The sequence below is a fragment of the Sorghum bicolor genome, chromosome 10, assembly GCF_000003195.3.
Source record: "Sorghum bicolor cultivar BTx623 chromosome 10, Sorghum_bicolor_NCBIv3, whole genome shotgun sequence".
Classification (NCBI taxonomy): Eukaryota; Viridiplantae; Streptophyta; class Magnoliopsida; order Poales; family Poaceae; genus Sorghum; species Sorghum bicolor.
In genome coordinates this window covers 8,647,889-8,659,379 of record NC_012879.2, presented here as the reverse complement: position 1 = coordinate 8,659,379, position 11,491 = coordinate 8,647,889, and the positions used below count along the sequence as shown (strand labels likewise).

The window sequence follows — 11,491 nt, the reverse complement described above, 5'->3', positions numbered from 1 at the left end:
GTACAAGGGCCCTGCAATCTAATGTTTCAATATTACAATTGAAAATTAGGTCAAGCCCTAGGCTCCTACCTCTAATTCCCTATAACTGATAACTGAACTCTAGTAATCACTTACCATAGTGCCGGTGGCCACAAACAGGCATGATTGAATTGAAGGAAGATAGGAAATTAAACGTCGGTCGCGACGCAGACATGTCGTCATCGCGAAGGAAGTCGCGTTTGGCGATCACAAAACGAGGGGTCGCGAACATGGCTCATGCTAGAATAGGATACATTGATTTCTATCTTGCTCGGATCGGAATCTAGCGTACACACACAAACACACACGACAAGCAAAAGGGTTGTATGCCCGTATGACTATATGGCCTGAATACCTGTACTACATAGGGGTATACTCATGGCCCCCTAGCTCCATGGGCTCCTGGCTATCGCACTGCCTGCACCCGCCCCTCTATGCGACGGGCATGAACCTTAGCTGGAGCGGGCACGACAAGTGGGGGACGGGATCAGTGCTCAGGATTCGCTATGACCAATGTTTCGAGATGCAAAGGGAGTCGTCCAAGGAAAGAGGCGATAAAGACGGAGAGGGAACGGTGGGTGAGTTGAGAAAGAGAGGAAGGGAGGGGACGACGACCGAGTGAGGTAGGGAGGGGGAGGGGTTTCACCTCAATATTGGGCCTACCGTTTTGCACCCCATTCCCTCTGCATAGGCTCTTGATGGTTTTCTTGGAACACGGAGAGAAATTCAGATTTTGTTATTGGTTTTCTATAACTCATAGGCCAACTCATAATTTTCATGTGTATTTCATAACTACCACGTGTGTTTGGCAACAACCGACAGGAGATTACCAATTTTATTTCCTGCTGTTTATGTAAATTACCGCGTCAAAATATTCATCATCGTCAGAGATATTTTTGTTTCCGGTAGTGATAGGACCACGTTTCTATTCCATTACCTAAAATGTAGCAAGTTACAAAGAAATAAAAAATCTTGATACCAAGAATACATTAAACAGAACTGTAGAGACAGAAAGCATTCAACCCCTACAGGGTTTGATAATTATTTTTGGTGGACTGCATACAGAAATATGTAAATTACAACCCTGTTTGTCAGGCAACGCAGTCTAAACCCAGGCACCCAATCCACATGCTCCAAACCACCTTTCTCATCTGAAAGCACGACAATATAATTTTGTGAGAAAATAGTTGAGTTTTAGCAATACTTTTTGAGTTGAACAATGCAGCAATGCAAGTGGATAACTCTCACTGTGTAAGGAATAAACTAAAATGAATTGCAGCATGCGAGGGTACAAAACTATAAATAGCCTTTTTATACGAAAACAAATGTTCAAGAGATACTTTGTAGCATGAGCACATTGTTTCATCACTTGTCTAGTACACCTAAAAAAACCAGAAAAGACCAGCAACAAAAATTTGAAAGAAGACAATACCTTTATAAGCTCATGAGAAAAATTGACATATATACCTTTCTAGGTTTTTGGTACATCGGTGGTTGGGGCACTTTGTACAGGTCCTCATCCACAGCTTTACTAATGATAACCTTACGCTTCACTGAGTATGCAACAACTTCGTCAGCTTGCACACCGCCGCCGTCCTGCGACTCGTTGCCGTCACAGTGCTTCTCCACTTCCCTCCTTATCACCTGATATTTACCCAATTAATTAACATACGACGCCGAATTTAATTAATCAACTCCGATCTAGGAAAATGATGACAGTGCAACCATACCATACCTTGATCTGGGCTGCAGGCTTGCGTTGAAACGAAGGGGTCCTAAACAAGACAAGCTGTTCGTCCCCGCAGGCGACCCCTGCTTTCTCGCCAACCACGACGGCGGCGGCGGCGGCGGCGGCGTCGCTGCCGCGGCGGTTCCAGCAGCGCTTCATCAGCCTGGCCTGCATGGCTGAGTCGAAGTACTGCGTGATGGAGAGATCATTGCAGTAGTTCCACATCCCAAACGCCGGGATCTGACACCCCATCATCTTCTAATATAGTACGTGTACACAACAGTAAAATATAATGCCACCAGTAAAAAGAAACGATGCTAGCTTCATATATATATGACTCTTTGCACGACTCACCTCCATCTCCATGTCGTCGTCGGATACTCGATCTGTGTTCTGTAGAGAGGACCAGAGATGAGGTGGTCAGGTCATATATATGTAACTTTAGGCGGCTTCCGGTGAACTGGTGATGCAGCGTGCACATTTATATGGATGGGCATTTTGTCGTGGTCATGGCGGTGGCAGTGCAGAGTGCACGCAGGAGGAGCGTCGGCCATTGATGGCACGCAAACGGAAGGGGAGCAAAAGGCTGGGCAGCATGCAGATGCAAAAGCGAAAGGGTTCGCTGCATGCAGATCTGCTGAATGATTTCGGATACGCATCAAGCTGCGCAGGAGTAGTAATGCTACGTAGCAGGAGTAGTAATGCTATGTGTAATTATTAAGGGCGGCATGGATGTTGCCAGCTGTTACAAAATATGCAAACTAAAACTGAATACGTTTTAACGAATCAAGGCCTTTTTAGTTCCCTAAACTTTTCGGTTTTCGCAACTATAGCACTTTCGTTTTTATTTGACAAACATTATCCGATCATGGAGTAACTAGGCTTAAAAGATTCATCTCGTGATTTACAGGTAAACTATGCAATTAGTTTTTATTTTCATCTATATTTAATACTCTATGCATGTGCCGCAAAATTCGATATGACGGAGAATCTTAAAAAGATTTTGGTTTTTGGATGAACTAAACAAGGCCCAAGTCACATGCATACGATGAAAATAGCATATAGAATGTATAATTTGAGTTACAATTCCACACTTAAATCGATAAGAAACTTGGTAAAAATATAAAAATTGTAAACAAAACCTAGCAAATGACGATGATTCGATCCATCATTGTCTCGTATCTTCATCAACAAACCATTGGGAGTTAATTCTCCTGGGCCGGCGCCTGGCCAGCAGTGATGGATCGATGGAACGATTAGGGCCACTGTGGATTGGGCAAAAAATCTAAAGGGGTACATGGCCTTTTCCCCCATGTCTAAATCCTAGTGGCCCTGCTAGGCCCATATCTGTTCCTATAATTCTTGGGTTCCTCGATGAATCCAAAGCAGACAGTCTAGTCGTATTGTGGAACAAAGATAACATGATTTTCAAGAAACTATATATAAGAAAAATTACCAGAAAAAGAATATTGTTACTTCTTAATATGTATTGAACTTCCCAGCTCATTATGAGCCAATGGTACATAAACAAAGTACTTAATATATCTCCTAAAAGTCAATTGGTAAAGACTAAATATACACATTACCAGCACAAGTGCGCAAGCGCAACAAGCACTTTGAAACTTGGAGACAAACTACACATGATCTCGATTCATCTTAGAAACCTACGTGATCGTCGAAGGCGGCCTTCGATCACTTGAAGCATCCTAGTCTCCTTGTGTGCATGATACGGCTGCAACTGCGACAAAGAAAAGAAAAGTTTAGTCCACATTTACAATCAATAAACTGGAATCCAAAGGGATGGTGTGTGCAGTGTTATTACGATGGAGCATAGTTGAGAATTTAAGCTTATGATTTCCCAAGCAATCATAAATTGATGTACTACTGATTATCTGAAGCACCTTTTCACCTTTGGACAAGATCATGAGTATATAGACATTGAGGAGCATAAAGGGACTTCCTAATTTTCAGTAGTTGTCTACAGGAACCATTCTAATGCCCCAATTCCAGTTTAACATAAAAGCTTCATAGCTTCACATGTTGTTAGGTCAAGGTAACTCCTACTGGGAAACCAAAGAAAGCTTTATCTTCACAAAGTATTTTCAGAGAGAAGGTTTATATCAGATAAAACATCTATCAAGTTACTCACAACATTGAGCATCCTCGCCGTGCTTTCTTTTTCTTCCTTTCTCGCTGCTTGGTCGGAGGCCGGATTACTACCTTGATGGCAGCATCAAACACAGCTTTCACATTCTGTACATATATCAGAAAAATATTCTGGGGTTAACAGATGCACCCACTACAGCACAGCAGGGATAAATACTTAAGCATCCAGAAACCCAAAAAAAGCTGCACAGGAATTGAAAGAGCAACTAACCTGCTGAGTTTTTGAGCTGCACTCGATGTAACAAGTTGCGCCAATGTGCTTGCGAAGTTCCTCCCCCTGCAAGGTGAGGCATTTGTATTTCAAAACTGCTAAAATTATGACAAAGCTTAGCTGCTGCAATTCTCCAGTACTCAGCAGTTAGCATGGGAACAAGGAATAAGACCTGTGCTGTAGTAACAGGTACTGCGCCAGGATGGTCAAGTAAGTAGTGCTTATCTTCACGAAGATCTGTACAATATATGCATTTGTGTAAGATAATAACTTCTTTTACAAAAGTCATAATCCACTCAAACAAAACTCAATCTTTTAATCAAGAATCTTCTTTTGCAAATAATACAACTGTATGTAAGATGCTAATTTCTTAAGAACAAGTCGAAAAGGATGCCTGGGCCTGGCATTTCCGGGTGATACAAAAAATCATAGAGGCAGAATAATGTTTCTATTTTTCAACTCCAGTTTCCTCTTTTTGAACTCTGAGTGAGGAAATATTGAACCTGAGACTACAACTAATACAATTCATTCACTTATTGAGAAGGAAGGTATTAAATTGATCACATAAACTCACTGGAGGATCTATTGGACTCTTTACAAACCCTACAAAAGCTTTCTTTTCAGCAGTTAATTTAATGGAAAATGCTAGAACAATCCACATTTAGAAAATTGATAGTAGCTAAACTATATAATGGGGCGAAATGATTGATAACAACCAATTATCTTTGGGAAATAACTTGGAACAAAAACGATAGATGCCAAGTAGTATGTTGGTATTGAATCAATATAACATCTTTTTAACAAATTGTGGTTTAAGGTATATTAGTTGTCCTTCGGAATGATGGTTCCGGATAGCTCAGTCTGGTATCTTCAGTGCTACCGGTGAGTCTCAACAATGACAAGGACAAACTCATTTGGCAAATTGGGAAAACGGGAGTCTTCTCAACCGGTGAGTCTCAATAATGAAATGGGAGAGAACATCTAAGAAAGAACTTTTCTGGAAAGCAAGGTTACCTTTGAAAATTAAAATTTTTCTGTGGTATCTAAAAAGAGGAGTAATCTTAACAAAAGACAACCTATTAAAAAGAAAATGGAAAGGGGACGCTAAGTATAATTTGTGTGGCCTAGTTGAGAATATCCAGCATCTTTTCTTTGAGTGCCGTGTGGCGAGGTCTGTTTGGAACACTTTGTTTATTGCATTTAACATTCAACCACCAATGTCTATTTCACACATGTTTGGTTCTTGGATAAGGAGTTTTGCTCCTGGGCTAAGAAAACAAGTATTAGTGGGGATAGCAGCCATATGTTGGATATTATGGTTGAATAGAAATGATGCGGTGTTCCAAAACAAGATTGCTAACTCCTTCTTGCAGGTGATTTTCAGGGGGACTTTTTGGATCAGACAATGGCTGTTGTCTAAAGAGGAAGAGAGAAGAATGTTGATTGATGGCTGCAAAGAATTGGAAGGGGTGGCTTTACATTTCTTCGGTTCTGGTGGCTGGAAATCTCAGAGAAGGATAGGACCGTAGGACCAGTTGCTGATTCTGGTATGGTTCGAGTCTTTTGGCCTGGCATAGTGTGTCTCCAGGTTTGTGCCATGGTAGTCTGTAGGGGTCTGGTCTGGAAGATGAGTTTGGGTCTCTTTTCGTTTCATCCTTTTCTTTGGGCTATGTCTCATCTTTTGTTTTGATCTTGAAAGGCTTCGGTAATTCAGTTGGTCTTCCCGCTTAGCGGCTTCTGGGCTAAGTCCCTCTCTTGTAAGGTTTGGCTCTAAGCAATCAATGTTGATTGTGAAGGCCGGAATATTTTATTCCCTAATCTAAAAAAAAATACAGCTTTGTTAAGCATTCAAAAACTCTATTAGAGAATAGAATCAAGGCTCAATATGAAGCTTCCATGAACCACTTGTCTGACCATTTCCACGCATGCACCTCATTTATACTTAATGCTTTGAAGCATTTAAACATGTGTGGATTTTGTGATCATAGGGGGCAGCTGCCCAACCACCGACCTAGCTCAGCCTCAGCCATCAGATTGGCACCGGAGGGCTCAGGGCAGAGATTGAGCTATACAACCGGAGGGCTGAGGGTGATGTGGTTCAATCTCAGGCACTCAGTGCTGATATAATGGTTGAGCCTGAGCCATATCAATTGATGGGGCAGCTGCCCCTATGCTCACAAAGAGAAAACTAATTTAATACAATCTAGAGCCTCCAAACTACAAATGGTTCTTGGCAAACTAAAAGCTAACACAATCCCAGCAATGCAATGACAAATATGTCCTAACCACTACTAGGGTCACCAATAGGTTGTCAACATAGTCTTCTAGACAGAATGTACACCTCAGTAGTCCCCATTATTTCACACAAATATAAAAACGGAAATATATCGTTGTCACACAACTCACCCAATTTAGTTCCAGCCAACACTATGGGTACACCCGGTGCATAATGCTGAAGCTCCGGTAGCCACTGAATGAAAACAAGGGCATTAGTACAACAAACTGAAACTCGGAAAACATGGATATTAGTAAAACAAACTGAAGTATAAGCCATTTTGTGTCATCCGGAACAAGATTACTAGAAAATGGAAACCATGGTTGAAATTCTCGAACCAATTAATCAAAAAAGAGAAATGCACCTTCTTCATAACATTCTCGTAGCTAGCTCGGCTGACAAGCGAGAAAGCGAGCACGAACACATCTGCTCCGCGGTAGCTCAGTGGCCTCAATCTGTTGTAATCTTCCTGCCCTGAAAACAGTTCATGTCCACATTATCAAGATCACCAACTGCAAATCTAATTAAATTGAAGTAGAATTGCATAAGCTCTACAAATTCATTAACAAAAAAAAAGTAAGTTTGAAAGTACCTGCAGTATCCCAAAGGCCCAAATTCACGGTGGTGCCGTCGACCACCACGTTTGCACTGAAGTTATCGAAGACAGTGGGTATGTAATCCTGCAAAATGTAAAACACAAGAGAAAATGAAGTTGGAAAATTTCTAATAATTCCAGGGTAGGTATCATAACGAGTTTCCCAAGATGGAGGGACCAGATTAAGAAAATCAATCGTACAAGCACAAACGAAAAATCACAAAAAAAAAATTACAAAAGAATCCAAGAAAATCCCGAATCTCTATTCCAATAAATGGATGCTGAACATATATAGACATGGAAAAAGAGGACGCCTTAGCATTACAGTGGGGAACTTGTTGCTGGTGTAGCAGATGAGCATGCAGGTCTTTCCCACGGCGCCGTCCCCCACTGTGACGCACTTGATGAACCGGGAGGCGCTGGATGCCATGGCCAAGGCCAGAGGTCGAAGAGGGAGACCAGCAAGGTGATGAATGAAGGGAATGAGAGAAACAGAGAAGAGGGTCACATGCTCACTCTTGTGCTGTTTGGTGGTGGTGGTTGTGGCTTCTTGCAGAAAGACGAGCAGGGGAAGAGAGAGAGAAACACACAGTGAGGGTCACATGCTCAGTTCTCGTCTCGTCTGCTAGAGTCCCTCTGACCGTTCTCACCTCGGCAGTGTCTCCCTCTCTTTTATCTCGCTGTCCTGAGTACTGTGATCTGGATCCTGTCCTCAGTTTCGGTGGGGTATGCTATGCTGGGACTGGGAAATGCACGAGTTCTTTAAGGTCTTGGCATTGTTTAGTTCATCCAAAAAGCAAAAAGTTTTCAAGATTTCCTGTCACATCGAATCTTGTGACACATGCATGAAACATTAAATATAGACGAAATCAAAAACTAATTACACAGTTTAGCTGGAAATCGCGAGACGAATCTTTTGATTCTAGTTAGTCCATAATTGGATAATATTTGTCACAAATAAACGAAAGTGCTACAGTACCGAAATCCAAAATCTTTTCGGAACTAAACAAGGTCATTGTTTACTTCCAAAATTTTTTGCAAAATAGGAATAATAGCACTTCCGTTTGTATTTGACAAATATTGTCCAATTATAGACTAACTAGGCTTAAAAGATTTGTCTCATCAATTTCGACCAAACTGTGCAATTAGTTTTTATTTTCATCTATATTTAATACTCCATGCATACGTCTAAAGATTCGATGTGGCAGGGAATCTGAAAAATTTTGCAAAATTTTTAGGGAACTAAACAAGGCCTAACTCGTGGAATAGTCCCTCCGTTTTAAAATAATTGACGTTGTTGAGCTTAAATTTTATCCTAAAATATTTAACCTTCTCTTCTCTCAATACATATTTCTCTTTTTTCTAATACATCTCTGTCTCTAACTCCTTTTTACCTCTCTCTTTAGCATGAACGTATTTTGGTCTTTTAGCTGCAACGTTAGTAGCCGTACATAATCCTAAAGCATCCACTATTTTAGTATGAAGGAAGTATATTTTTTGTCATTTGCCGGTGAAAGTTTCTAAAATTTATGGTGTTATATCTTAGCTAAAATTAATACCTAAATATTATTATTTACTCATTTTATAAAATAGAAAACTCTTAAAAAAAAGAGGTCGACAAAAACCTTACTATTTTACAAAGTTAGGTAGTAAGTCGTCGTGGTTAGCTATATATGGCCACCAAAAATTAAAGAATAGTCTGCTTTCTATTTCATAAAGTCAGATAGTATATCTATTGGAGCCTAATTTTTGCTATACAAATTCTAAAGTAGCATTCACAAGAAGAATAACCAAACTGTTGAAATTATTGTAAGAGCATCTACAAAAGACTAGGTAAAATTATATTCTAAACTACAAGATTTAGCCATTGTGTAAAATAAAAAACTTACTTAAAGCATAGAGTTCCACAACAGTGTTTGTATAGGATAGCTAATGAGGACGACATGCTATATATGACAAGCGAAAGTTTAGGAATAACAAACTTGTTATTTTAGCAAACCAAATAGCACAACTGTTGGACTTTACTTTTTGTTTAAAAATATAAAAATAGCCTAGATAATATGGATAACATATCTGTTGGAGTTACTCTAAGTAATGTATTTTGAGGAGAGATTTCCCATCCAATGTGTAGGTCATGGAGCTAAAAACAGAAGATTTCAAAAAATGTCATGAAATTACTTTAGATTCTTGTACAATTCATAAATACCCGAATGGCTCATAACTTTTGGGGCATGAATAGGCATGCAGGGGCGTTACGTAGCCCGTGCGGGCTGTGCCTCAAAATTTAAATTTTACTAAGTGTTCTAAATATATATAATAATTTTAGGTTTGTTTTAATTAGTAAATTAGTCACAGCGACTCAAAAAACGTGGCCTACTATTTCATTTGAGGGAAAGCATATTGAGTCTATGATCGTGAATTAGAAAAGTCTATGGCCGGTAATTCTTCTTCACATAAGTTTATAACCCTCCGTGAGTTTGTGGCTTCGTTCTTTGGACTTGTTTCTCGCCCTTGGTGTTGTTCGTCACTCAAGAGTCGAGACTTAATAGCAATCCTAGACGGCCGGATCCAGATTTGGACGCTAGACGGAGATCATTGCCTAGTATAAATTTCATGCACAATCCCTATTTTATTTAGTTAATTTTTTATATATTGTCTTTGTTATATATTGATATTTGATATTATCTTTTTTAGATTTTGATAATAGATGCTAGGCCTCCACTTGTTGTTTTGAACTGGGCCTCATATTTGTCCGGAACGCTCCTGGGGCATGTTTGGTTCGTGCTTACCACGCCTATAACCTTTGGCAAACTATAATTGTCAAAGTGTGGCGAGCAAAATCAAAACCATATTTATGACAAGTTCGACAAGAAAATGAGTTATGACATGTAAGAGAGCCTTTTACCTGTATGCCATTACGAAAGATCGACCAAACCAGGAAGCCACTAAAAAGTTGTTTCGCACCGTTATACCCAACTTCATCTTCGGCTATACCCGTGTGCCATTCGGTCCATTTTGAAGCCTAACGGCAGTTAAGTGGCCTGGCAAAAGACTTATGCCCCTGGGCTACTTGGTCTCGACAACAAAATTTTCTTGTCCCCAGTGCCACTGACTGCCAATTTTGGATACCGCTATGAATGAGCCAATCAAAATACCGTGTGCCACTGATTGCCTATTTTGGATACTACCATGGTAAATGCAGGATATGGTGTATGGTCAAAATACCGTGTGTCAAATTTTCGTGTATATTTAATGCTCCATAAATACGTCTAAAGATTCGATTTGATGGAAAATTTAAAAAAAAATTGTAAATTTTTTTAACTAAACAAGGCCTTAATCTGGGTGCTCTAAAAGTTAGGTGAGGCTCTACGGTTTCCAAAAAGTTTTGGAAATTGACACTGTAGTATTTTTGTTTGTATTTGACAAATATTGTCCAATCATGGACTAACTAGGCTCAAAAGATTCGTCTCGTCAATTCCGACCAAACTATGCAATTAGTTTTTATTTTTATCTATATTTAATACTCCATGCATACGTCTAAAGATTCGATGTGACCGAAAATCTAAAAAATTTTGCAAAATTTTTGGGAACTTAAACAAGGCCCCCATGCAGTTGCGTCGAACAAGCTTTGCTTACTCTGTACGCGTCGTTAGGTTCATAAGTTATAACAGAAAATATTGTTAATTAATATTTTTCTAAAAGAATACTGTTCAATAACTAATAGATTTGGCTAGTAAATTTAAGTGAATACACTGTTTGTCTCAGAGTTTCTTGAATTTTCTCGAGCAGTCGAGCTACTTGGCCGTCGTCATCCCCTCTTCTCTACGATACTTGCTTCTTAATTATATTGAAGAAAATCACCCTAAAGGAAGTCTCAGTCGTAATTAACAAGTAAAAAATCAAGTTCGAGAAACCATTTTTGAGGCCCGTCGTTGAACGAGCAACCAGAGCTGACTGGCTTACTAGATGGTGACGAGAGTACTGTGTCAAAAAATTGTGGCCCGCGGTACTGGATGCACATCATGTCAAAAAAATGAATCATGCACGAAAAAAAGAAAAAGAAAAAAATAAAAAATCAAAATCAAAAGCATAATGAAAAATCACACGAAACAAAAAAAGAATAAAATTAAAAACAAAAAAAAAGAAAAAAATTAAAAAATCAAGATTAGAAATAAAATATTAAAACGGAAAGAAAAGAAAAGAAAAAATAAATAAAAGAAACATAAAATGGAAATTTAAAATAATAATAATAATAATAATAATAATAATAATAATAATAATAATAATAATAATAATCACTTAAAACAAAAAAGAAATGTAAATAAAAATAAAAATATAAAAGAAAAGGAAAATAAAGAAATGAGAACAATAACAAAAATGGAAAACAAAAGAAACCAACTTACAGCCGATCCCGCGACATGAAACACGAAAAGAAAAAAATAGATAAAAAAAAGAAAAGAAAAGAAAAGTTAAATAAAGAAAGAATAAGAAAAAAAA

The 11,491-nt window shown here is 38.9% G+C and overlaps 2 protein-coding genes across 3 annotated transcripts; both read right to left on the bottom strand.

Moving 5' to 3' along the window:
• On the bottom strand, nt 914-2,254 carry LOC8057889. Of its 2 annotated transcripts, none has more exons than XM_002436719.2 (4): nt 2,102-2,254; nt 1,754-2,005; nt 1,486-1,662; nt 914-1,169 (listed from the first exon to the last, which is right to left on the bottom strand). In XM_002436719.2, exons 1-4 carry the CDS (start codon nt 2,111-2,113, stop codon nt 1,110-1,112), a joined length of 501 nt encoding a protein of 166 aa, XP_002436764.1. In that variant the 5' UTR covers nt 2,114-2,254; the 3' UTR covers nt 914-1,109. The 2 variants fall into 2 exon arrangements, with proteins under 2 accessions (XP_002436764.1, XP_021306166.1); XM_021450491.1 differs by having other exon boundaries at nt 1,754-2,002; nt 2,102-2,214.
• On the bottom strand, nt 3,200-7,703 carry LOC8065540 (rac-like GTP-binding protein 4). The gene is made up of 8 exons (XM_002436718.2): nt 7,320-7,703; nt 6,992-7,079; nt 6,764-6,873; nt 6,531-6,594; nt 4,297-4,361; nt 4,125-4,190; nt 3,897-4,000; nt 3,200-3,485 (listed from the first exon to the last, which is right to left on the bottom strand). Exons 1-8 carry the CDS (start codon nt 7,422-7,424, stop codon nt 3,440-3,442), a joined length of 648 nt encoding a protein of 215 aa, XP_002436763.1. The 5' UTR covers nt 7,425-7,703; the 3' UTR covers nt 3,200-3,439.

Coding starts and splice junctions, on each gene's coding strand:
- LOC8057889 (XM_002436719.2), bottom strand. Junction 1,663..1,753: donor AGCCTGCAGCCCAGATCAAG/GTATGGTATGGT, acceptor GGTAAATATCAG/GTGATAAGGAGGGAAGTGGA. Junction 1,170..1,485: donor TGTACCAAAAACCTAGAAAG/GTATATATGTCA, acceptor TCGTGCTTTCAG/ATGAGAAAGGTGGTTTGGAG.
- LOC8065540 (XM_002436718.2), bottom strand. CDS start 7,424: ATGGCATCCAGCGCCTCCCGGTTCATCAAGTGCGTCACAGTGGGGGAC. Junction 6,874..6,991: donor GGGCCTTTGGGATACTGCAG/GTACTTTCAAAC, acceptor AACTGTTTTCAG/GGCAGGAAGATTACAACAGA. Junction 6,595..6,763: donor ACGAGAATGTTATGAAGAAG/GTGCATTTCTCT, acceptor GTTTTCATTCAG/TGGCTACCGGAGCTTCAGCA.